The 27,944-nt window shown below is 42.3% G+C and overlaps 1 protein-coding gene across 2 annotated transcripts; it reads right to left on the reverse strand.

Annotated features, from left to right (window-relative positions):
• Positions 1 to 1,731: 1,731 nt before the first annotated feature.
• mgp (matrix Gla protein) lies at positions 1,732 to 4,729 on the reverse strand. Of its 2 annotated transcripts, XM_023270611.3 has the most exons (5): positions 4,618 to 4,697; positions 3,029 to 3,109; positions 2,876 to 2,905; positions 2,551 to 2,656; positions 1,732 to 2,267 (listed from the first exon to the last, which is right to left on the reverse strand). In XM_023270611.3, the coding sequence occupies exons 2-5, from the start codon at positions 3,087 to 3,089 to the stop codon at positions 2,111 to 2,113; spliced, it is 354 nt and encodes a 117-aa protein (XP_023126379.2). In that variant the 5' UTR covers positions 3,090 to 3,109; positions 4,618 to 4,697; the 3' UTR covers positions 1,732 to 2,110. The 2 variants fall into 2 exon arrangements, with proteins under 2 accessions (XP_023126379.2, XP_035804230.2); XM_035948337.2 differs by lacking the exon at positions 2,876 to 2,905 and having other exon boundaries at positions 4,618 to 4,729.
• Between the last annotated feature and the right edge of the window lie 23,215 nt (positions 4,730 to 27,944).

Genomic DNA, 27,944 nt, shown 5'->3' on the forward strand with positions numbered 1-27,944 from the left:
GTATACATAACGACACGGCCGGTTCATAGATGCCCTCATTGTGACATGTGATTGGTCAGGGAATCATGTATCATGGACCCACACAGATGCAGAAATACACACCTCCGCAAAAAATCATGTGTGCATAAAACACCCCCATAAACTTTTATATAGTTCATATATGTTGCTGCAAAAAAACTGAACACATGCATACACATAGAGGGAATCCAAAAGGTGGGTGTTTGCTTTAAAGCATAGAAAATGAGAAAACAAATGTGCCACAAACACCAACTAATGATAGTGTCTTTTAGTTAAAATGTCTTGCACCTGTTTCAGGTAACTTCACCTACGCATGTGTTTGTACTTTGTCCTAAAATAGCAGATTTTTGTTTGAAAATTTGAAAAAAAGCACAAAAAACACACTTTAAAACTCTATAAGGATACATAGAATGATGTAGAATCCCTTCACCATCGTCACCATCAACATTTAATGAAATCTTAATAAAGCCATGGCAGCTGGAGGCCTGGAGAGGTCAGAGTTTTACAGTGCGCCCACACACTTTTACATTTAGGTCCCTTAGTGCATGAGGCAGGGAAACCCATTTAGGACTGACTAAAAAGGAGAAACCGCTGTGCCACATTATGAGACATGATCTCAATCCCAGAGCTTTCTCTTTTATTGCGAACCGCAGTGATTTCCTACAGAAAGAAAGCAACATTTGGAAACAGTGCCTGTTTATTTGAAGAGTCGTAGCGGGGTAATTCAGAGCAAGCGGAGTTATTTTTACCTCAACAAGTGGGTGGTTTGCCTATTAAACAGGGAAAAGCTATATAACATAGAGTGGAGCGTGTCATTTGATTTTATTCAAAACACAACTTTGTTCTGGAAATGTGTTCTTTAATCTTTGCACTTTCGAAATATCGGGTCTTTAGCATTTTACGGGTTAGTTATAGTGTAATGTTGTAGCTGTAGCTACTAAATACAGCATATTATCATATTTCCAAATCCAAGCCTTTGAATTTCCTTAATTTATGATATGAAAATGTCCTCTGTTGCTTTTCTTCACTGGACATGTAGACTCTGGAATGGTCCTGATGGGATCATAGGGGGTGTAATTTCACTGTCTGGGTCAATGCTGGGGCTTTTTGTCTCGTTTCAGGAAGAGACTGTAAGGATTCAACCTCAGGATGACTTTAAGTGTGTACTTGCGGTCATGTGGCAGCACAGGAAAACAAACATCCAGTATGAGTGTCTCTGCAGGCATGCAGATGCTGACTTGTCCTTGTTTGTCTGCAGCAGTCAGGATTGTGATGCACAGATATAGAGCACTGCACAGACTCCTCCTGACATTACATAAAACCATCCTGTCTACCCATAAGGGAAACTCCAGTGCTTGTGCAGTAATTCACATCCTGCTTTAAAAGTTTCTCAACTGTGCAACTGAACTTCCAATATTCATTTCAAAACCCCTCAAATCTATCTTATGGCTCTTTCTAGGTGCCCAACCCTGAGGTTTTCAACCACTAGACTAATCTAGATCAACCAAAAACCTCCTCGCCAGGTGCAGCAGCAAACAGTAGCAATTATTGTTGGAGCCTTTTAAACACACGTGGCTCTTAATTTGGTAATTTCATCTTTAGCAGCTCTAAAAAGTGCCTTACAGTATTACATCTGCCACATATTGCAAACTCTGGCTCTGAATCCCAAATGTTCTCACAAACCCATGTGGCCAACAAATGGCGTAAACAAGATTAAGACCAAACCCAACAAAGGGAGCTTTATTATTTTTTTCAAAGCAATGGAAATAATCACTGACAGCAGCGGATAAGTATGAGGATATCGTAAGAAACACATCATTCATGCATATTCCATGAAGCTCATAAATGCAGGGAAGGTGTGATAATAGCAGATTAAAGTTATCCTGAGATTACACAAAAGATGTACATTTCTACATGAGCATAATGACGGGTTGTTAGGAGATCTGAGCCTCACTGGGTGCTTCTGTTTTGGTATAAAACGTGTTTTCTTCGAGGTTGTTCATCTCCCAACCACAAAAACAACTACATAAATTATAAAAACTGTGATATGTGGTGTACAGGACCAGACGATAATGATGATTTTGTATTTGGTTTAGTATCGCAGAGCTCCGGCTGGTCTTTGGGGTTGAATTCGGGCACCAAAGTATCTCTGGTAGGCCTGCTGGAAACCATGGCGATAGGCGTAGAAGCGGCAGGGAGAGTAGTCCTCGCAGACCTCTGCACGCCTCTCAGCTGGAGACTTTGTCGGCCTGGACCACAAGGGATTGTAATCAGAAACACATATATAGCAGTAAGTGACTTGTGACTTTGTTTTTGCTGCATTTCTTGTATAAATCTCGCAGATCCAATTATTTCAGCTGAGCATTTCTCCTCTTTGTGTTTGTGTCAAAGGAAGTCTCAAACATATGTGGCTGTTTAATGGTCTAATTAGGCTTTGTTTTAATGATCTGCATGTATGGCATGTGTGCATTTTCTACCAGATAAAGGGAGGCTTTTGTGCTTCGTATGCACATCTGTGGTCGTGTGTTTTACCTCATGAAGTTGTAACGGCCGAGGTCGTTCCGTCTGGGCAGGTTGTATACGTTGCCTCTCTGCGGCGTGATGAAGGAGTTGGCTTGGTTTGGAGGCACAAACAAATCTGGAACCACAAAACTTTACTAGACACAAAAATCCCTTATTTTCATCACGTCAGGCGTGCCCAACATGCAGCTGATCTGAGTCAGGTGAAATACTGGCCGGGGGGGATGTTAGTGAAGGGTAAAATGAGGGTTTAATGCTTTACTTTACATAGCAGGCCGTGTGATCGGTTAGAAGTGCATGCATGTTTTTCCAGGAACGAGAGATAACATTTAATCACCTTCAAGGGATTCTGTGCTTTCATGAGAATCTACGGGAAAAACATGGAACCGGGTTAATCATAAATGATGAATTGCTGTCTAAATGTGGCATATTGCAGGTTATAAATCCGCTGAACGATAGCAAAGTGAGGATGTTTGGGTAGGATCTATACCATAGCAGACACAGAAAGAGACGGCAGCACAGAGTGCCAGAAACTGCAGAAGGCTCCTCATCCTGGGGCTTGTTTATCTGCCTGGAAAAGAGAAGAGAAGGGGTTTCAGTGAGTCATGTCAAAGTAAGAGTTAGATAGAAAAAATAAATAAATTGAGAAAAATGAAAGAAAGGGAAAAAAGTAGTAGAGCGAAACTGGCTCAGCCTTTAAATCTGTGGATAAACAGAAGAGAACCTCAAGCAGGGATAGATGGCTGAAAGTGGCAAAGCTGCTATATCTGTGCTTGTGGTTTTGTCCGTGAAGGCTGGAGGCAGTCAGACGCAGCCAATATATGCTATCTTCTATACATGCTGGCGAGTCACTGCAGGATTTATGTATGGAACAAACCAGAGATATATTCATGAAGCCGGGCTGAAGAGTCAGAAGGCCTTTTCACTGCGTCGGACACAAGTCGAGGCCAATCTGGACCGCAAAGTTCAAACCAGAACCATCACAGAATTGCTGTGGCTCAGAAGTGCTGTCTAACTGCCAACTAACTGAGTCCAGATACACTTTTCCTAAAGGAATGCAAAGGCAAAGCTGCAGGTATTTTACAGTATATGGCTCAGCAGTAACACGTCTGTATGCAGCACTTACATGTAAACACATGCAGTCAGTCGCATGCATGAGTGACTTAAAGAAAGGTGTGTGACACCTGTACAAACAGCAACACCAGATGTCTGAACACCCCGAATCTGAGCACACACACACACACACACACACACACACACACACACACACACACACACACACACACACACACACACACACACACACACACACACACACACACACACACACACACACACACACACACACACACACACACACACACAGAGGTTGCATTTGCAGGAAAGCTTTCATCCCCGTCTTCTGTTTGTGGGATTTGGACGTGGTTCGGTTTCGGCAGCCCTGCTTTTCACCATCAATAGCAGCTTTCATTATACATAAACACACACACACACGACTCGCTGACACATGCTCTAGCGCACACACTCACCCACACACACACACTCACAGCGCTCATAACATCCGCCCCTCAGGCATATTTTGGCTTCACTCAAACCCAGGCTCACAGTGGGCACAGAAAACGCAAGCCTGGGGGCCTGAAGTTCAAAAAGCAACTCGCAAAGACTGGCGAGGACAGCTAGACAAATGTGTGTGTGTGTGATTTTGTGTGTGTGTGTGTGTGTGTGTGTGTCAGATGCTGACTCCAGTGTCTACAGAGTTTTATGCCCATTTGAGTCTCAGCAGGGGTCCTAGTGGGTTCATAGCTTTCTTCCCTGCGGGCAGAATATGCCCACCTCATTGGAAAATGATGCACACAAAGCCAAGCTGAGGCTACATATTAAATACACAAAAGGACTCTACGTCTGCTGCTCTGTGAGGGTTGCATGTTCCAGGATTATACTAAAAAGCATTACAAAAAAGCATATCAAGTACATCAGCGAATAAAGAAAATTTGCATGTATTTCTAAATATTTTTGCCATTTAAAAAATGTTCCTTTCTTTCACCTGCTATTAGAGATGATTCGTTATAATGTACTCACCGTGAAAGATAATTATGGAGTGTGAAGTTTGGAAATATCTCTCAGGATTTTCTCTCAAGGAATATTCCCTAATTCTCCACAGCAAAGCTTTTATACTCATCTCTCATTCCCCCACCCCATCATTTCTACCCACTGACTCCCTCCCATCAGCCCTTTCTCCTCCCTTCTCATACTATCAGCCCTCTTTTCCACCATTTAATCAGACGTGGGTATTAGCTCACTCTCTCCCCGACTCCCACGCCTTCACCGAAAACATACAGAAGTGTAGGTGACGGAGAGGAGAGGAATGGAGAAAAACAAGCAGGGGTAAACAGGGAGACAGACGGGAGGCTGAGGGAAGGCTGGCACAGAGACAACTAACCTGCCTCATAGCAGGTACCTGATAATATTCACTGCTGTTTGACAGCATGGCAGCATGAGATGAAAAGAACATCTCCATCGAGACACAACACTGACGGGCCCCACGGTTTGGCCCAAACATGTCTCTGAGAGCATGGAAAAGCATGTAGTGCAGCTCTTGGTTTGGAATTTACTTCAAAACTCCCCACTGGCAGGTAGAAGTGTTTATTTAGTAACAACTATAACTCACATAAAATGAAGGCTGCTGTATAAGCAGATAATGAATGACACAGCTGTAATCATACAAAATGTGTCTTCAGAGGTTTTAACAGCTTAAAAAAATCAGTATATCATTTTACACTTATTATGCCCTTAACTCACAACTGTGTCATAGTGTGAGACTTTTAATAAATGTTTATTTAAGGTCTGTAAAGGCTAAATGTGGTGGTTGAATTAAAGAGTTACCATGGTGGGCTGACAGCAGAAAACACTGCCGGAACTAATTGTTTCCAAAAAAGAGGATTTGGGGATAATGTCGCTTTAACTGTCGTGAATGAACGCTGTGGTTTCCTATTGATGAAGATTTTTTTCCATCACAAAGACCACCATGTCGGAATGCTGGTTGTCTCCTCTGTAGAAGAAGAAGAAGAAGAAAAAGGTCTCCGATCTCTGACTTAAACAACAGAGAAAAGCACTCAGAGAGAGCAGTACTCCTCCAAGGCTGCTCAGTTGTTGTATGATTTTCGACGGATAAGTCCAGATAAGTCCACAGTGGTGGATTTGTAGTAGGATCACAATCATGTGATCATCAGCAGCACTTGTTGTCATAGTAACAGCGACGCCAAGCCGCTATCTCGCAATGATACAGAAATCATTAACAAATCCGTGGATCCAGACTATAAGCTGCATCACTGCCAAAATCTAATCACTTGGTCCTTATGTCATTTCTGACCTTCCCTGAAAATTTCATCCAAATCCTTTAGTCTAGTCTAGTTTTTGAGTAATGTTGCATACAGACGGAAAGACAGAAGGACAAACATACGCCGATGGTCACATAACTCCTCCTCCTTGGCTGAGTAAAAATAACAATACAACAGCGTGGTAATAGTCAGCTACAACTAAAAGATATGCATTTAAATTTATATTTAAATAAAAGCACAGAAGTGCACCTGAAGCACCAAAACTAAAAGTAATGTCAGAATGGCATAATTCAAAATAAAGTGTATTTCTGGCTTAGAATTTCTACTGTTGAAGCTGGTAAAGGTGAAGTTACTACTTTATGTTGTAGATAGCTGGTGAATTTCTCCTCAAGGATCGATAAAGTTTTATCATAACCTTTTAAGTTACTTCTTAATTTATTCTTTGATTACATTTTGTTTTATTGAACTGAATCTGCAATGTAAGCAGGAAATTTTGTCTTTTGAAAATGCAATGGAGTAGAAATAAAAAACAGAAATGTTCAAACAAAATACAAATAATTCAGAATTATAAGCACATTAATTGAGTAAATGCACTTATGGGCCAATTATTGGCATTTTAATCTCTCATCACACAGAAATGTAGCTGTTTCAAACTAAGCAGAGCTAAAACTCTCCAGAAACCCATAGTTTTGAAGAAAACATAAATAATATCATGCATCCATTTCATCTTAAAATAGACTCTGTTTCTTTTCCTTGTAATTAAAACACTGCAAACCATTATGAAGATTATTCAGTTCCTCCTCCCATATACTTCATCATTCAACAAATCTCCTGAGAGCAGTTCACACATCTTCATATTCAGTCTGGAAAAAAAGGCTCCTACAGCAACCACAGCTCTAAATCCTGTATATCAAACGAAAACTGGCTCCTTATGCTCTTTTATATGACCTCAGCATTTATCTCTGTGACTAAACGGTTGTTGTTTTAACTAAGAGACCATCTTAAGTTTATGGAACTTGATTTCTCAAGTCCAGTAAACTTTGCTCTATTGTTTTATATCATTAAAACACATAAGACAACTTTGAAACCTTCAGTTAATTCACCTTTAATGCAGTAATAGGACTTAAACTGACTTACAGTGCGGCATTTAATAAAGGTGGAGGAAGATGGTGAGGTTTAGCTGGTTAGTATTGTCTGCATGTGGCAGATTTAATTCCTTACAGGTGAGTCTCACCACTTAATGCTTTCCTACCTAAATCCCATCACCTCTTTTTAACATGGATGGTAAATGTCCACAATTATGGTGTCTTTTAACCTTGGCTACACTCTAGAAAATGTTTGTATATTTTACATTGAAAAACCGTCAAACCATGATGGTAAAAATCTGTAAACTCTAAAACAGTTTGATGCACTTTATATAAAACTGAATCACCGTAAATAGGTTAATCAGGAGAAAAATGTGTTTTTTTAGATTTTTTCCTCTTGAAAAAACACATTTCCTGATTCCTGCACAGCTTTTAATGGAAAAATGCCATAATATGTATAACAATAATGAAATTTTTGCATTTAATTCTCAATAAGGATACAGTTTTTCACAGTTAAATGTACATATTGTTGTACTGGTAATGGAAACATGCTGTAATATTTACAACAAGTAACATGACATTTATTTCATGTAAAAAATACAGTTTGTTTCCAGTCAAATTGATGTACTTTTGTGTTCATAACGGACATTTGCTTTAACCCTGTAAAGCCTGACCCATCAAAAAATACCCAGAAAATTCCAGTTATTTTTTTAAGAACTGAGATGTTTATTAACCCTTTTTAACAAAATCCACTAAAATAAATTAACTGCAGTATCATTTTATTTATGATATATTTTTCATATCACATTTGATACATTGGGCAGTTTTGACAACTTATGCCTCACAATAATGTTATTTTAGACACAAAAACTAGTTTTGTTCTACTCATTTAATAATTTATCATGTTGATGAAAAAGAGGTCTCTGAAACTCATGTAGCAAATATGATACAAATCGTTATATAGGGTTAATATTTATGATAGCTTTTATCGCAATTTTTTGCTAAAAATAAATACATTTAATGTTATATACACTAACTGTTGTGCTGATAATGGAAAAATGCTGTAATACTTATAATAAGTTACACAAACTTTATTTTATATAGTATTTTCATGTAAATTTAAAAATGTTTAAAGGTTAAAACTTTTCTTTTACAGTAAAAGAGGGAATGAAACACATTTTTTTAACCCTAAAATCAAAAATATGAATAAATTTCTTTACTGCAAATGTAGAAAATGTTTTACGGTAATTTTACAGTAGCATTCTGGCAGCTACAGAATTTTACAATAAAAACAACATTCTTTTTTTTTTAACAGTGTAGGTTTTACAAAGTGTTTCAATATGAGTCTTTGTTCTTCCAGGATGTCATGAAACAACCAAGTATGCACTATACTGGAAATAATAACTGGCAATCACAAGTCTGTAGCAAATGTGTTGAACATCTGAGTTAATCAGGTTGTTGATGTTGCTCGTGGAATGTCGTCCCAGTCAGTTGGCGAAGCTGATGAACATTTTGGGAAACAAGATCACACTGTCGGACATCCAGAGCGTCCCACAGATGTTGGATGGGGGACATGGCTGCAGAATCTGAAGGTTGTGGGAGGACTGGAACATTTTCAGCTGCTAATGGAATATTTTGGGAGACGTGGATGTTTGTTGTCCTGCTGAAACGCCAAGTGATGGTGGCAAATGAACGAGATAACCAGATTGCCGTCGATAAAACGCAGACATGTTCTTTGTCAGTGCCCATATCATCAGCCGCCATGGGCTGCTCTCTGTATGATGTTGATATCTCCATAGCATTCCCCTATATGATGCCAGCTGTGACGTCTGCCATCTGCTATGCACAGCTGGAAACGAGATCTTCCGCCCTTCATCCTGCTTGTATCCAGTCAATGTGCCCACTGGACTGGATTATGATACGTTGACCAAGGCCTGGTGTGGGCAACGAGAACACAAATTAGCTGCCCTCATAAAGTTAACAGATATTTTCTGGTTGTGCACAACATCAACTTCATCAACAGTCTACCAAATCAGAGATGAAGACAATTTGGATGCTGCATTTATATTTATGCTTATTGTAAACGAATGAGGTAACTGCAATGTCAGGACATTGAAGCTGAATGTATAAAATCAGCTTTAAAAGTTTGGTAGCTTTGCCCCAGAATAAGGTGTTTTTGTCCCTATAGGTTAAACTTCTACTGTGCATATATGCAGTTTCACACCAATGCACTTGTATCATCACAACAACAGTATTATCTAGATGTCTTCCTGTTCGGCTGTTACAAAGCAGATGATTGGTTTTAAGAGGAAGAGGCGGCTCATGTTTCATACAAGCACCAACTTTGCTGATATGGGATTCTCCCACAGGTTTCTATTTATGATTCTATAAATGTTGAGTCTCTCCCTTGATTTATTTAGAACCATGTTTGTGGAGCAACGTGAGATATTTTTCAGCAGACTGGAAGGAGATATTCAATGAGTATTGGATCAGAATTGCAGGCTGGACAGTGGCTCGATGGTTAGCTCTTTCAGCTAGAAGATCCCCGGTTTGCATCCCAGTGAAACAGGCCAGATTAGCCCCCCAGCCAAAGTACACCTGGGTCAGTTTATACCTGTTGACACATGAAGATTAAGCATGTTAAACTCTTAATTTTTAAGTTTTTTTTTTTTTTTAACAAAGAAGTATGCTTAGCAAGCAAATCATTATGAAAGAATATAGATAGAATGTCTTTGAGCTAATTACAACTTAAAAAGTTGAAATCAAAGGAAAAACTGAATTGAAAATCAAGAAAAATTTAAGCCAAACATTATGAAAGAACATCCACATTGGCTGATGTTGCCTTCAATTGTTTCTGTATAACAGATTTCAGAATCTCCTTGTGTTGTCTTTGATTTGTGCTTAAACTAAGATTGACTTCATTTGTGTGTAACAGGCCAGATTAAACCCAAAGTATACTTAGGTTTAGCCCAATTTATACCCAGAATATACCCTTCCAGCCTAAAATACATCCCATGTAATATGGGATTACATCAATCACATTAATTTTGTCTTAATGTAAGCACAAACGATTAAAATTAAATCAAACACTTCAGGCAAGATACTAGCTGCACAGTGGTTTAGTGGTTAGCACTGTTACCTTGCAGCTAGAAGATCCCCAGTTTGCGTCCCGACCTGGACCTGGGATCTTTCTGCATGGAGTTTGCATGTTCTTCCTGTGCATGTGTGGGTTTTCTCTAGGTACTCCGGCTTCTTTCCACAGTCTGAAAATAGACTGAGATTAACTGATTATTCTAAATTGCTCTTAGGTTCTAATGTGAGTGTGATTGTTTGTCTCTATATTTAGCCCTGTGATAGACTGTTACCTGTCCAGGGACCTGTCCTGCCTTCACCCTAAGTCATCTTGGATAGACTCCAGCCCCCCTAATGAGGATTAAGCGGTGTGTAGATAATGAATGGGTGGATTAGAATCCCTGACTCCCTCTTTAAGATCACACTCTTTCAGAAGTTACTTCATCTCAAGTCTTCAGCACACAGAGGTTAAACTTAATGTAGTAGCTACACGAAACAACATTCCTACAGTGTTCATCTGAGAGTTATGTAACACCACATCACCTCTGACTGAGCCAGCAAAACTCCGTGAATAGATATGTCAGGGCCAAGTGTAAACAAAGTGGAATAAGAGGGTAGTCTATGCCAGGAATCAGACTCAGGCTCAGACAGACAGATAAACATAAAGACGGAGATAAACTCAGCTGACAGATAAGAGTGAGAGGGGGGAACTCAGCATTCAGGAGGCAGAGGGAAGGAAACAGATGGAGCAGGGAGACAGAAAGCACACGTCGTTGCAGTTGAATGTTTTTGGCGCTGCGGCTTTAGGCATGTTCAGTGATGTGGTTGTATTAGGAACCTCTGAGGTCACTAACGCTCATATTTAATGTCCACTTTCCACATGCAGACACCAACACAAAGGAAGGAAAACAAAAATGAATGAGAGGGATTGTTCTTTTACTAGATTTTATAGATGTTTTCAGTTGTAGAGGATTTGTGAGTTAAGTACTTTGTTCCTAAACTTAGATACAGGCAAGAGGAGATGAGGGAAGATGGAGAGGGTGATTGCATGGAAAAAAATGTCAAATTGTAAGTTTTTTTTTACCCTTATGATGCATCTCATGGTACTTTCCTCTAATATATTGTCCTCCCTTTACCTTCATATAACCTCGGTACTTTCCCTTATTATGCAGCTAACGGCTCATTCTGACCAGTCACCTCCTCAGTCAACAAAATATCTAGCTGTTGGGAAATCTTATGAATGCATGCTGGAGAGCCAGAAGTGATGTTTTTGTAGGCAGTGAAGAGTGCAAGAGATCCAGATTAGTGATAAAAAAGAAACAGACAGAAGTGGAAAAACAGGATGGGAGTCACCCGGTTGGTTGTGAGTAACGGAGCTCACCTGCACAGAGCATCTGTGCTTGAACTGACGATAGCAGCGATTAAAGGTCATTTTCAAGAAATCAGGTAGGCGGAGGAGACAGACACGATATGACCCCGAAAGGAGGAAAAACACTGGATCACACTGTGTTGACTCTGAACATATGATAGCAGGAGACGTGTCTGAGCAAGAAGTGCAGGAAATGGGTGGACGGAGGAGAAATGGAAGGAAAGAATGAGCATTTGGCAGCAGGATAGTGACAGAATTAATGCAAAAGAGAGAAAAAAATGAAGGAATGCCTTTCGTAATAAGGCCACGACCACAAATGTGTAAACTATCAAAATAATGTCTGCAAAAACACACATTCTGACCTGTTTGTGCAGGGTTATGTTTCCCTCGGTGGGCGAGCAGGTGGACCTCAGGCTGCTCTGTGGCTCTGCTGGTCAGAGCAGACAGACAAACACTAAAATGACAACAACTCCCCCAAAAACCCTGCAGTAGTGAGCTGTTAACTTACTATATTTTTCCTGCTATTTTTAGGCCTTGTGTTTTGTTTTGGTGATTCACCTTTTACATTCTATTTGAAAGCAGTGGACACATTAAGGAGTGAGTGACTCAGACAGAGTCAATGAAAACATCATGTGATGTCAGCCGGCCCTGTCCGTGGGACGGCAGGCGATCCGGCCAGACTGGACGGAGAACAGACATTACTCAGGACTGTCCTCTTCTGATGCTTCTGTTGTCCGGTGGCTGTGAATTTTGCCACATGAACGTCAACAAAGCTTCATGCAGATTTATGAAAGTTGCATAACACTGCCAAACTGCAGGGCACACATATCTCCAAGTCTGTTTTTTCTCTTTATTAATAGATTTGGAAATCTAAATTTATGGGATTTGTTACGCATGCATTTATTTTGGGAAGTGATTGCATCAAGTCTGGTCTTTGGTTTCAAAATTCAAACTACACATGTACAGCAATGGCACATCTGCGCTGTTTGACTAACATAGAAAAAAGCCAGATAAAAAACAAAACTCCTCGCATCTATCCTTTAGAGTTTTAACTTTTGAAAATGATAGCTGCCAATCAAGATGCGGGACAGCGTCTCAATGGGTGGGACGTGGAAAAAGGGATGAAAATGCTGTGCAGTTCCGCACAAAGTGGGACACTTGGTCACTCTACTGTGACAGCAGAACAATGTCAGAAGCTGGTGGAGAGCATGCCAAGACGCATGGCTGCAGTTTTTAAAAACAATGGTTATGCAATCAAATACTAACTCCTGTGTGGATCATGTGACGAAAACAGACAGAAAAGAAAACATGGGATGTCTAAAAGCTGTTTTTTGCAGTACAATGCCATAGCTATTGATGGAAGAACTTACATGATTTGGGTTATTATCAAGTAAACTTTGGAACATGGCTAGATATCAGTTCTTAAATGAAACTCTTACTTGTTTTTGTTGTTACCATTGTATTTGTCCAAACAAGTGTACCTTTAGTTGTAGCAGACATTAAAATGAACAAGAAATTGAAGAAAACAAGAGTGGTCTAATAATTTTTCCATGACTGTATAATGATACAATGTGAAGACGTATCATTTACGACTGGTTTTATAATGCTGAACCTCACCTCATCTCTCTCTCACCAACAAGTCTATATCCCTACATATTGAAGAAATCCCCTTTGAAGGACAAAAAGTCATTAATAAAACATTTTCCAGATTGCACCAACTTCAAATTAGGTTTAGGAAAGTGGCAGTGCAGCCCTCACACAGAGGGGAGGAATCCCACAGCACTAATGCACTGTGCATATAAACACAAGGCTCTGGCAAGAAAAGCTAAGGAATAAATAAGTTTGCTTCAGGAGCATAACTGACTTCTTGAAGTTACAGGGCTGCATAGTGAGGGTTAAGTTTTCACTTTTTCTCCTTCAAAAGCCGCCTTTTTGGAAAATGCACTTATGCATTCAAGCGATGAGAAGAACAGGACCACTCTCATGCCTGCAACAAGCAGCAACCTTCAAGAGTGAAAAATGAGGCCAGTGTGGAAGAGCAAAAAAATACACTTTCTCAAATGGCCACTTAAGAATGGCTTAATCCCTCATGTTAAATCGTCTAGCCACGGTAGGAATAAACATGTTTACATCCTGGTGAAAAAATGGCTTGGGTCTCTATCAGTAATTTCTCCATTAATGACAACTGTGAGTGACAACATAATCTGCTTTATTGTTTATTTTACTGCAAATGGGACCATAATTTACCAAATAAACATCATGCTGTCATCAAAGTGTCTTGAAACTAGCAATCAAGACCATAAAATTCATTAGGAAAATATCTACTGAGGTAATAAATCAAGTGAGAAGTAGGAGATTTATCTCATAGATTTCTATGCAATCAGATTTCTTTTTGAGAAAATGATGCTACTCCTCACTAGATTTCATCCCTCCATGAACATTTTACAGAGTTTATGATCTCAGCTGTTGGTTTCAAGCCTTTTTCAATGCAGCATGACTTTTATTTGGAAAGTTATGATCCCCTTTAGTGGAAAATAGACATAACAGGGTTTGGACTACATTGGTGCAAACTGCCCAGCACTATACATACTGTATGTAATTAACTGCTGTGTGTGTGCGATGCTAACCAATGCTGATGATTGAGAACAGCTTCTACAATGTTGAGCATTTACATAATGTTACCCCTGCTGTTACATGGCTGAGCAGAAATGTCTTTGGATTGAATCAGTGTTTAGAGGTGGACTTCATATCTTGAACCACAAAAGACTCATAATATTTCCTTAGTCTCTCAGTCTCATCTAGAATATCTTCTTCTCAAAGCACTGCAAAGATTGGGTTTCACCTATCGCTCCGAGAGAAATCCTGTTTATTTAACACTTCGTATTCACACTGGCAAATCTCCAGGCTGTTAAGCCGACTGCTGGAGGAGATAGGAGAGACAGCTGGCTGAATGCTGTCAAGCGATTTGTGGTGTCTCACCTCTTTCCATCTCCTGTAATCTCCCGCTCCCGCAGCCAACCTGTTATTACAGCGAGATCGCAGAAGTACACATAATCCCAATTAGGAAATAGTTTGCCTTGATACAAGAGCATAGCATCAGGTTGAGTCCTGCATAATTTAGGGTTTAATCTTTGTCGAGGGCTTCGTTTCACAGCATCGTTCTGTATTTATTTGTAGCCACACACAAATAAACCTTCATGCCAAGTTTTTTTTTTTTAGATTTTATTTTGCATGCATGCATGTAGAAGTCATGATATAATCCTCAAACGGCCGGGATTTGATTGAAGAAGCATGTGCTCGGCTCGTTAAATTTTAACCACATTCTAAATTGTGTAAGTAAATCTTCAAAGTGTTAATGAATGGGGTCAAATCAGGAGACACCGCTCCTCGCTTGTGTGTATGCGAGGATAAGTGTGTGGGTGTGTGTGGATGTGTTTGTGTTGCCACATAGCTCGGTATAATCTGCTTCTATTTCTCATCAGTGCACTATCCAACTCTTTCCTTTTATGTGCTGTTTACTCTGAACCCCCACTGCTCTTCTGTGGTGCCAACTCTAACAAACAGACCTGCAGGGCCTGCGACCAGATCCCACCTAACCTGTGAAGAATCTCACTCGCTCTCACACACAAATCCGCCGAACGAGACGGCATTCACGGACAGACAACACAAGAAGAGATGGCAGACAGCGCGGCTGACGAGTGCAACAATATGAAAGAACGGGATGAAAACACTTTGGCTCGGTGCAATCTGCCCGTGGAGGAATGTCCTCAGTCAAGATCCTGATGATGATTGTTATACATGACCACAAACTGCAACAATCTGAGCTGCAGCTATAAATAAAAATCCCTCCCATTCTCTTCTATCTCCTCTCTATCTCATTCAGTCAGTCACACTTCCTTTCCACTTTTTTTTTTATCATCTTCTACTCTCTGACCCCTCATTCCTGCATTTCTAAAAGAAAACCATCCAATTCTCCACTGTTGTTCTGTATCCTTTACTTTGGCTGCGTATTCCTGCTCATTATCCAAAACCTTGGACTCTATAGTGGCTCTTTTTTGGGATTCTAAACTTAAACTTTACAGCTGGAGCTCAAGCTGACGGGTAATAAAGTATCTAAATATGCATATATGTCTATAAATTGTATGGATATGTATGTAAATGTATAAATGGCTTCTTTAAGAGCTTTAGGTTAAAGCATGTGGGGAGTACAATTCATTCCAATTAGACTTTTTAGCTAGAACACTGTTCCACGTGTGACCAGTTGTGATTAGATCTTAATGCTAAGTAATAAAACCATTCATTATTTTGCTCTCTTTTGTTTTCATTTGTGCGTTCGATGGATTATTTCCATTTTCCTCCTTCTCATTCCACCTCTCCATCCTGCTCTCCCTTGCTATTTTCTACGCTAAGCTGTCCCACCTCTTCATGCCCTCTCTTTATCTGTCTTTTTCCCTTCCATCACCCCGGCTCTCTATCTATTCTCCCTCGCTTTGCGGTTGTCGAAAGCGGTCGGTGTAATCACATGTACGGGGCCGCTAACACAACAAGCCAAGCGGTAGACCAACACGTCGTCCGAAGCTGACTTGTGACACGCAGGCAGGCAGTGGCACGGAGTGATGAGGAGCCACGGGGCCCCGCAGTTGCACCCAACAACCTTTCAGTTTCTTTCAGACTTGCTTTGCCTCAGCTGTCATCTTATTTTAGATGAAAACACAGAATGAGAAAAAAAAACCTCGTCAGAAGGGCTGTATCTCCAAAAGACCAAGTGAGGACATGAAGGAATATGTGTATTTTTTAGTGATTGTTAGTCCTGAGTAATACATGCCTTAGAAATGATGTCAGCATTTCAATCTACTTATTTCAGAACACAACCAGCAGACTTCAGAGTGTGCATCAGAGTTAAAACTCTTCAAGGATCTTTTTATTGTAGTTTTTTACTATTGTAAATAGTTTTCTCTTCATCTGTATTCTTATATTGTGAGAGGGCAGTTCCATATGATGGCCTTGTTTATGCGCTGGTCATGTTCATGTGTAAATACAGGGGGTCCTCTACTTATGTCAGAGTTTTCTTTCTATGGCCTGACAAAAGTCGATTTTCGCAGAAAGTTGGAACTCTGGTGAAAATGTAAACAAAGCCGTTACGTGCATCACGATATCGATCAGTTCTTCAGAAAAGTCATGAATACCAGCGACTTTCATGCATGTATGAATCATTTTACAAAAAGATAACAGAATATGTTGCACTGTTTTTACAACTTCATCTACTTAATCATGTTTGGGAGCCATAATTAGGGACAAAAAGTTAGCGAATGTAGCACAATCCAAAGTGGAGTACAACTGGCAAATGTAAACAAAGCCGTCTTATAGCGGCTCGTGACGACGTATCGTCAAATAGTTCCACGTAACCAGTTCTGACGTAATGACAAAATGCCGTAGGTTGAGTACATTGTAATCCAAGGACCCCCTTTACATCCAAAATTCATGACATCACTAATAGCCTCAGCTGTATATTGTATTTATTGCCAGTAAAGGTTATTGTGCTAACAATCACACTAACACAGTAAATGCCAACTAACCATCAAAATGCTGGCATTCAGGCTAAGGTATGCTAAAGTGTAGATCACTAGATTGTATATTGAAGATGGATGTAGCCTCTGGTCAGAAAAGTGAAGCCAACCAGGGGTGTCTTCAACCTGCAGTCTTCCTAACAGCCAGCAGGGGGCTATTGCAAACACAAGTCTCATTGTATAGACGTCTATGAGAAAATGATCCTACTCCTCACTTGATTTATTGCTTGAGTAAACATTTTCCTGATGGATTTATGATCTTAATTGATATTTTCAGACTTTTTGATTACAGCATGACGTTCATTTTGTAAATTAGAGTTCTGTGATTGATAGGGCGCTACCACAATGCTGTGCATTGTGTCCTCAGGTTCTCCAGACAGATCCACACCTCACTTGGTACATGAAGTTTCAGAAGAGCAACATAGTGACAAACAAACGGCAAATTCAAGGCTGTATAGCAACAGCATTAGTTCACAAACCAGTAGGTGACGTCATGGTAGCTACATTTTTTAAATACAGTCTGTGGTGTAGATAATATCAGGCAATACTCAAACTTGAAAGTACGTAAATAGAATATAGAAATACGCCTGGCAGTTTATAAAAAATCATAACAAAAAAAGATACAGAAAAAAACATAATCATTTGTCTGTTTTAGTAATAATATATGTAATATTTTTTAGAGTTTTAAAATTTTGAGCATTGCTTTACTGCTGGAAAAGGGAAAAGATTATATACCAGCAGGAAACTTAGACATGAGAAATATTTGTTGTAAAAAATGACTTGCAATCTGGTAAATTTACACTGTTGAGGGAATTTAACTTCATTCATTGCTGCACAATAAAAGCAGAAGTGGGAAGTAACTCTAAATACATTTACACAAGTATCTGAGTGCAATTTGAGACATAAGCAATTCCATTTTATGCTACTTTATATTTCCTCTCTGCTACATTTCAGAGGGAAATATTGTACTTGGTATTCAGCTACAGCTTTTGTTACTTTTAGGATGAAGATTGTTTTTATCCATCCATCCATCCATCCATCCATCCATCTTCTACCGCTGATCCGGGTCGGGTCGCGGGGGCAGCAGCTTTAGGAGGGAAGCCCAGACCTCCCTCTCCCCGGCCACATCATCTAGCTCCTCCCGGGGGACCCCAAGGCGTTCCCAGGCCAGCTGGGAGACATAGTCTCTCCAGCGTGTCCTGGGTCTTCCCCGGGGCCTCTTCCCAGTGGGACGTGCCCTAAACACCTCACCAGGGAGGCGTCCAGGAGGCATCCTAATTAGATGCCCGAGCCACCTCATCTGGCTCCTCTCTACGCGGAGGAGCAGCGGCTCTACTCTGAGATCCTCCCGGATGGCCGAGCTTCTCACCCTATCTCTAAGGGAGAGCCCAGCCACCCTGCGGAGGAAACTCATTTCAGCCGCTTGTACCCGCGATCTTGTTCTTTCGGTCACTACCCAAAGCTCGTGACCATAGGTGAGGGTAGGAACGTAGATCGACCGGTAAATTGAGAGCTTCGCCTTTCGGCTCAGCTCCCTCTTTACCACGACGGACCTGTACAGCGCCCGCATTACTGCGGAGGCCGTAGCAATCCGCCGGTCGATCTCTCGTTCCATCCTTCCCTCACTCGTGAACAAGACCCCGAGGTACTTAAACTCCTCCACTTGGGGCAGGACCTCATCCCTGACCCGGAGAGTGCACTCCACCCTTTCCCGGCTGAGGACCATGGACTCGGATTTGGAGGTGCTGATCCTCATCCCAACCGCTTCACACTCGGCTGCGAACCGATCCAGTGAGAGTTGGAGGTCCTGGCATGATGAAGCCAACAGGACCACATCATCCGCAAAAAGCAGTGACGGAATCCTGAGGTCACCAAACCGGACCCCCTCAACACCCTGGCTGCGCCTAGATATTCTGTCCATAAAAATTATGAACAGAATCGGTGACAAAGGGCAGCCCTGGCGGAGTCCAACTCTCACTGGAAACGAGTTCGACTTATTGCCAGAGATGCGGACCAAGCTCTGGCACCGGTCATACAGGGAACGGACAGCCTGTATTAGGTGGTCCGTTACCCCGTACTCCCGGAGCACTCCCCAGAGGGTTCCCCGAGGGACACGGTCGAAAGCCTTCTCCAGATCCACAAAACACATGTGGACTGGTTGGGCAAACTCCCATGCACCCTCAAGGACCCTGCTGAGGGTGTAGAGCTGGTCCACAGTTCCACGGCCGGGACGAAAACCACATTGCTCCTCCTGAATCCGAGGTTCGACTATCCGGCGGATCCTCCTCTCCAGTACCCCTGAATAGACCTTCCCGGGGAGGCTGAGGAGTGTGATCCCCCTATAGTTGGAACACACCCTCCGGTCCCCCTTTTTAAAAAGAGGGACCACCACCCCAGTCTGCCAATCCAGAGGCACTGCCCCCGATGTCCACGCGATGTTGCAGAGGCGTGTCAACCAGGACAGCCCCACAACATCCAGGGCCTTGAGGAACTCCGGGCGGATCTCATCCACCCCCGGGGCCCTGCCACCAAGGAGCTTTTTAACTACCTCGGCGACTTCGACCCCAGAGATGGGAGAATCCACCCCCGAGACCCCAGGCCCCGCTTCTGAATCAGAAGGCGTGTCGGTGGGATTGAGGAGGTCTTCGAAGTACTCCCCCCACCGATTCACAACGTCCCGAGTTGAGGTCAGCAGTGCACCATCCCCACTATACACAGTGTTGACAGTGCACCGCTTTCCCCCCCTGAGACGCCGGATGGTGGACCAGAATCTCTTCGAAGCCGTCCGGAAGTCGTTTTCCATGGCCTCGCCAAACTCCTCCCATACCCGAGTTTTTGCCTCGGCGACAGCCGCAGCTGCAGCCCGCTTGGCCAGCCGATACCTGTCAGCTGCCTCCGGAGTCCCACAGGCCAAAAAGGCCCGATAGGACTCCTTCTTCAGCTTGACGGCATCCCTTACCGCCGGTGTCCACCAACGGGTTCGGGGATTGCCGCCGCGACAGGCACCGACCACCTTACGGCCACAGCAACGATCAGCCGCCTCAGCAATGGAGGCACGGAACATGGTCCACTCGGACTCAATGTCCCCCACCTCCCTCGGGACATGGTTGAAGTTTGACCGGAGGTGGGAGTTGAAACTCCTTCTGACAGGGGACTCCGCCAGACGTTCCCAGCACACCCTCACGATCCGTTTGGGTCTGCCAGGTCTGACTGGCATCCTCCCCCACCATCGGAGACAACTCACCACCAGGTGGTGATCAGTTGACAGTTCCGCCCCTCTCTTCACCCGAGTGTCCAGGACATGCGGCCGCAAGTCCGACGATACGACAACAAAGTCGATCATCGAACTGCGGCCTAGGGTGTCCTGGTGCCAAGTGCACATATGGACACCCTTATGCCTGAACATGGTGTTCGTTATGGACAATCTGTGACGAGCACAGAAGTCCAATAACAGAACACCACTCGGGTTCAGATCGGGGGGGCCGTTCCTCCCAATCACGCCTCTCCAGGTCTCACTGTCATTGCCAACGTGAGCGTTGAAGTCCCCCAGCAGAACTATGGAATCCCCAGAAGGGGCGCTCTCCAGCACCCCCTCCAAGGATTCCAGAAAGGGCGGATACTCCGAACTGCTGTTCGGCCCGTAGGCGCAAACAACAGTAAGGAACCGTCCCCCCACCTGAAGGCGAAGGGAGGCCGCCCTCTCGTCCACCGGGGTAAACTTCAACACACAGTCACCGAGCCGAGGCGCAATGAGTATTGACACCCCTGCTCGGCGCCTCTCACCATTGGCAACTCCAGAGTGGAAGAGAGTCCAACCCCTCTCGAGAGGGCTGGTTCCAGAGCCCCTGCTGTGTGTCGAGGTGAGGCCGACTATATCAAGTCGGAACTTCTCAGCCTCGCACACCAGCTCAGGCTCCTTCCCCGCCAGAGAGGTGACGTTCCACGTCCCTAGAGCCAGCTTGTGTAGCCGGGGGTCGGTACGCCAGGCTCCCCGCCCCTGGCCACCACCCAACACACATGGCACCGGACCCCTATGGCCCCTCCTGCGGGTGGTGGGCCTGCTGGAGGGGGGTCCCACGTCTCTTCTTCGGGCTGTGCCCGGCCGGGCCCCGTGGGAAGAAGCCCGGCCACCAGACGCTCTCCATCGAGCCCCACCCCCGGGCCTGGCTCCAGGGGGGGACCCCGGTGACCCGCATCCGGGCAAGGGACTCGTGGTTCCAAAGTTTTTAATCTTCATTGGGGTCTTCTGGGCTGCTGTTTGTCTGGTCCTTCACCCAGGACCTGTTTGTCTTGGGTGACCCTACCAGGGGCATAAAGCCCCGGACAACATAGCTCCTGGGATCATTAGGACACGCAAACCCCTCCACCACGATAAGGTCGCAGCCCAGGGAGAGGAAGATTGTTTTTAACGATAGATAATAAAACAAGTGTTTAAAACACAACACATTGTTAAAGATAATCTAATGATGTAATTTATAACAATATGTCACTCACATGGACCAAACCAGGACTTTTACTTTCATACTTTAACCACATTTTAAACAACACTAATGTACTTTCACTTAAGTAGGATTTTAATGCTGGATTTTTACTTAACATGGAGTATTTTTACATGGCTGTAATCATCCTTTTGATTAAATTAAAGATAATGTAAGTAAGTAAAGTAGTTAGTGTAATTTAAGAGTCATTTAACCCAAAGAAGATTTGTACAAGTTATTGGTAGTATTGTAGTAAATAACACTTTAGGCTACCAAAATGTCAAAAACACTTCAATGACTTCACTTTTGAAAAGCAGCAAGTTGAATTTTAAGATAGAGATGTTTGGTGATGGATGGAAAAAAAGATATAAATACAGACATATACCCCAATGAAATGTCAAAGTATCCAAAATTGGATACAACCCAAGCCTAAATAAATAATACATATATGTATATAATATATAAATAAGACCAGTCAAGTAGTTGGAATAGAAACATCAGTGGTTTGCTTATGTTGGTTTGTGTGTGCTGGATGTTAAGGACTACTGGCTAATGTGATTATGTTCTGTTGCTGAGTTTGTTTTAAAGTTTGTCTGCCCCCTAGTGGCCACTTAGTGACACTAGATGGAAACTAGATGAATAGACAGTACATGGCAGCAGAAACCACACAAAGCTGCACACACTGTATGTAGAAAACCAAACCAATTTGAGGCTTTTCGGTGTGGTGTGTGCAAATAAATAATAGTATGTTATAAGTAAAACAATTAGGCGTAAGCACAGCAGAAGATCGTCTGTCCACTGCTTATAAAGTCTAGATAATATTGTGCAAAGGGCTGGAAGTCCGTACAACCCACAAACCACTCACTTTATTCATAGCTGCCTCTGGTATGCATGCAGTGTGTATAGTGCTGAGCTGTGGTCAGATATACAGCAGTGTCTGCAATCCGTCCTCTTTTATTTCCTGCTACAGTGACTGACTAAAAACATTTACACCTGCCCACAGCTCCCACTGGTGCCCCCTGCAGGTGTAAAGGAGCATCTCTCAGTGGATATGACCCTCTATCGTATATGAAGGATGCTCTTATCATACCCTTTTGAGTGCATAAATGCAGACATTATAAACTAAAATGTAATGAGTTCCTCTGCCTCTTCTTGTCAGCGTTCTGTGATTTTTAAACCACATATGAATGGCTGTATTGATGTGAGTGGTACAAATACTTTCGCGCCCACACGTGAAAGCTTCTCTTGGCGAATCGTCTTCTGAGACAGCTCCTCAGAGTTTTTATGCCATTAAGCCCAATGAGAGCTTCACTCTTAGTCTGTGTCTCTGGAGCTTTCCTGACCTCTCGCTGACTGCCTGGGAACTGCCAGCAAAGACTATTAATGAGATATTAGCCCTGACAGCAGCAACTGGGGAGGGGTGGAAAGTGCTATTCCCTCATCTCTTCTCCTCTTTTCTCTCATCTCTCGAAGCTCCATATCAAGCTTTACCTCTTGCAGGGAGTCGCAGCATCTATTCTCCATTCTCTTTGTTCTTTGCACCTATTTCTTGTTGTTGTGTTCGGTATTTCTCTCTCTCCATCTTAGCCTGTCACCTGCTTTCTCCCTGATTTTCCATGGGACCTGCTTCACACGCCATCTTTCTGCTATTATGTGTCTGCATATTGCTGCAGTGTGAGTGGGTGAGGGACTGAAGTGAAACTTCCACCTTAGCTCCACATGCCTACAGCTAGAATTTGACTGCAGAGGAGCCTCATTGTAGTGTATAGAAGGCAAAATATACTGGAGCAAAGATGTGTCTCAGCCATTTAATATGCTTCAAATATTCAAAATATGTCCACACTGATAAATAGATCTGGAAATGTTTCTGCAGTTTGAATAAACTTGAAGAGCTGAATTTCCCTTGGGATTAAAAAAGTATCTACCTATCTGTCTGTCTGTCTGTCTGTCTGTCTGTCTGTCTGTCTGTCTGTCTGTCTGTCTGTCTGTCTGTCTGTCTGTCTATCTATCTATCTATCTATCTATCTATCTATCTATCTATCTATCTATCTATCTATCTATCTATCTATCTATCTATCTATCTATCTATCTATCTATCTATCGATCTATCAAAAAAGACATATGGATGGCCTGATGTACAAGGTTTTGGCATTTTTAAATATCAGGTTTTTGGAGTTCCATTTTTCAAACTCAGAATGACATTGTGGGGAATTCGCAGCAACAGATTTCATAAAGCACAAACACATGAGAAGATTTAGTGCACGTGTGAGCAAAAGACTCAGACTGCAAAAGACAGTGTGAGAAGAGGCAGCTGCATATTAAAATCTCTCTCTGGTTGTTGATTAAACCCCTAAAAGTGAGTGTTAACGGCCTTCCACCCACGTCGATCCAATGGCAAGAAACAACATCTGTCCGTGAGGGTGGGGGTCCTCTTGGGCTTGTGATTGGAGGATGCTGGTAAACCTGGACCAAAAGCTCTGCTTTCCACCTGAGATCACATCCACCAACCTGCGACCAGACCTGGTGCTATGGTCAGCTTCACTTGGGCACATCTACATCATTGAGCTCACAGTGCCCTGGGAGAGCTCAGTAGAGGAGGCCTACGAGCACAAGAAGCTGAGATATATGGAGCTTGCCGCCGATGCAAAACAGCGAGGCTGGAAGGTGAGGATCTGACCAGTCGAAGTAGGCTGCAGAGGATTCGTAGCCACCTCCACATCAAGGTTTCTCCAGGAGATGGGAGTACGTGGGAAGGCCCACCAGCAGTCGATCAAGGACCTCTCCAGAGCCGCTGAAAAGGTAAATCAGTGACTGTGGATGAAGAGAAAGGACTCCACCTGGGCCTTCAGGTGAGTAGATGGCATCTGGGGGGTGAACCTGGGACGCTTTGATTCACTGCTGAACCCTCTGGAGATGTCATGGGCCGATCAATGAAACACTGATGAAGGAGGGCGTCCACTTGATAACCCAGAGGATGCTCTCATTTACTGGACCATCCCACAGAGTTTTAGGTGTCTTATGTATGGAAGAAGGGATATCAACATCTAGTCCTACACAACAGATCTTTTATTATCATCAAAATGTAACAATTTGAAGTTTTTTCCCCATGAAAACAACCTGTTCATGCCCTAAAACTTTGGATTGTTGAATTTTCCGCTCTCGTTTTGTAAGGTCTGTACTATGCTAAGCGCTGTGAGATTACATATGTTGTGAATCTGCTCTATATATTGATTAAAATACCTTGAATGTAACTCTACACAGTTGCCTCCTTTGGAATGCACAGATCTATGGAGTCCACACGATGGGTTAGGCGATTGGACGAAAGCACCAGCTATTGACGACTGGCTTCTTTGGGTGATTTTTCTCATTTTACGTAGCTAATTTAAAGTTCTGCCTCGGTGAACATTCAACTTAGTAAATAATTAACCTGTGTTGTCCAATTTAAAGCCTGCATTAATAGGAAATGGTATTTGGAAATGTCTGAGAAGGAAGTTAGAGCACAAACTGTAGCTGCAGGCGCTGTGCAGCCATAGAGTGTGTAGACAGGGACACATTTCAGTAAAACAGCCATCTCAATGTTTTCTACCATGTTCAGAGCCAAAGAAAAGGCAACTAACGTCTGGTTCATCACTTCAGAGTTAGCGTTAGCTTGAATGTTGATGTGAACAAGGTAAAAATCATCAGAAGAGGTATTTAAACTAATTACTGCAAAAAACTTCTCAAGATAGCCTTGAATGAATGTTCCAAAAGACTCTACTGTTCTCATTAAAGTGCTTTTTACCAATCATACTGTATTTTAATGGAATATATAAGTAGCCTGAGCTGAAATATGAAGGAAATAAAGCAACAAAACAAACATTGGATTGAATTTAGTTTGCAGATGGTGAATACTAACCTATGATCAACAATAGACTAGAGACAGGTGACAAATTAAAGGAAAAAACCAACATAAAGTGTCCCAGTAAAGTGTTGGGTTGCCACATGCTGCCAGAACAGCTTCAGTGCTTCTTAACATTGATTCTCTAGAACCATTCTTCCAAAAGATATTTCCTGAGTTGATATATCGATAATGGTCGGTCCCAAATCTCACTTTAGTGTCCAACTGGGCTGAGATATGGTGACAGTTGAGGCTATATGATATGATTCACATCATTTTCATCAAACCATTCAGTGACCCTTTGTGCCCTATGGATGGATTGATTGTTATCCTGGAAGAGAGCACTCCCATCAGGATAGACATGTTTCATCATAGGACAAAGGTGATCGCTCAGAAGAACCTTGTATTGATTTGCAGTGACTCTTCCCTCTAAGGCAGCAAATGAACCCAAACCATGGCAGCAAAATGCCTCCCACAGAATAACAGAGCCAGCACATTCCCTCGCTGGAGCGGTCAATGGTTCAGGCTTTTCCTTGAATTTGTTACCGTTCAGTACATCCCGGTTTTTAACTGAGCTCTGTGACTTTCCAACAAGAATAGTGAACAGTTTGTAGAGTTTTGTGTTCACTTACACCTTCAGGGACCATCGTCCAAGTGTGCTTTCTGAGGTCACAGGGTTTGTTTTCTCGCAGCGCTGTCTTAAAATACTCAGCATGGTGTCGATTTCATTGTCTTGCAGCCGCTCGTAACATATAGGATCTATAATGTGTATTCCTCAGCTTCCTGGCTTTTAATCACTGCCTGAAAGCGGCAATCACGGAAACACATTGTTATAGAGCCTGTTAAGTATTAATGAGTACATTACTACACTGTGGGCTGGAAATGGGATGTTTAGCTAGCCGAGGGCGAATCCAGCCGAGCACGCATTGGGACTGAATAATGAAAGTGAACAGATTGTGAATTTATGGGCTACAACAGAAGACATAAACATATAAATACTCTTTAATCTTGTTCATTAGCAGTACATCAAGTTGTGTGGCAGAAACAGGCACAGTAAGCCATCCAAACACACAATAGTTGTGTGTTGTGTGTGTACATTTATGTGTGAAACAGAGAAAGAAGGTGACAGAAACATACTGTGCACAAAAGAAGCGAGTAAACCTCTGTGTAATATTACCTAAATGTCAAATGTTTCACTTACAAACCTCTAATGTGGAGCAATCAGAAACAAATACTTTAGAAAGACTATATTGAAAATACAGGCAAAAAAAATAAAATAGAAACTCAATGCACCAAAAGTGAATACACCTGTGATCACTGACGCACACGTCATGAAGCCTGTGAACACTGGAACTAAATTGAGAACAGGTGTGATTTGTAATCACTCCAATTGTATAAACATGCTTATAAAATGAGCTGTGAACGGCTCAGCTGACTAATCTGATTGTGAGGCTACATAAATATGGAAAAGTATAAAGGAATATCAACAAAAAATTTGTGGAAACACAGTTGCAGAAGTAGTCAGGAGGTAGAATGAGCTATAGTACCACTAATCAGAGCTGTAGTGGACATCCTCCTAAAATGATGCCACAGACAATGTTCTATTTACACAATGTAGCTGTGAAAAACAGACAGCTGCTTCAGACTTGGCACAGTGGTTATCAGTGGAAGTCAGAGTTTTGTGACAGCTCAGACAGTGCTTAGAACATTGATACCATCACCCTCTTTGGGTGGTTTTCAAGAGAAATACCTTTGTTTACTCTTTGGAACAAACCTTATAGTTTAAAATATGAACATGAAAGAAGCCTGAGGAATACTGGGAGCACATTCTATCATAAGATGAGACCAAGATTAGGGATGTTGATATTATCAGCCCCATATTGGCAAAAAATGGAATATCGGTCAATATCGTTATCGTGTTTTTTGCCCATCATGAAAACCGATAAAATAATACCTGGATTTTGTCGGCATTTACCGGCGTGCAAATGATGACATCATCAAACTGCGTCATGAAGCGTGTAAACAAATGTGGCTGCAGTAACAAACTTGCTGTGCTTGACTAACAACATGTCTGAATATTGCATTTTTTCCAAAACTTAAGTTGAAGTAGTTTTCTTATTCTGCACAGACAGTGTTTACATTTGGAAAGCCTTGTTGCATTTGACAATGCATCCAATGGGGCATCACAGTAAAATTAGGCATGATGTGTTAATTCCACAACAGGAGATATGTGATGTTATCTAAGATTAGTTAAATAACCCACATATATCGGTATTGGTTGATATCGGAATCAGAAATTGAGAGTTGGACAATATCAGCATATCGGTTATTGGCAAAAAAGCCAATATCGGACATCCTTAATGAAGATAAATGTGTTTGGCTCAGATGGGATCCTGCAAGTTTGCTGTGAATCTGGCCGGGACTACTACAGTAAATGCATAGTCCTAACAGTGAAGAACAGAGGTGGAGTGTGGTGAAATGAGGCTGCATGAGTATAAAAGATGTTGGGTAGATGACATTCATAGTATCGTGATTGTCTGTAGATATGACAAATACTAGCTGACAAGATGACTCCCACTTTGCAGAAGCTTGTCCGGAGAGAAATATTCCAGCATGATAA

Source organism: Amphiprion ocellaris, chromosome 19, assembly GCF_022539595.1.
Source record: "Amphiprion ocellaris isolate individual 3 ecotype Okinawa chromosome 19, ASM2253959v1, whole genome shotgun sequence".
NCBI lineage: Eukaryota > Metazoa > Chordata > Actinopteri > Pomacentridae > Amphiprion > Amphiprion ocellaris.

Coding starts and splice junctions, on each gene's coding strand:
- mgp (XM_023270611.3), bottom strand. CDS start 3,089: ATGAGGAGCCTTCTGCAGTTTCTGGCACTCTGTGCTGCCGTCTCTTTC. Junction 2,906..3,028: donor CTCTTTCTGTGTCTGCTATG/GTATAGATCCTA, acceptor TTTTTCCCGTAG/ATTCTCATGAAAGCACAGAA. Junction 2,268..2,550: donor GGCCGTTACAACTTCATGAG/GTAAAACACACG, acceptor CTTGTGGTCCAG/GCCGACAAAGTCTCCAGCTG.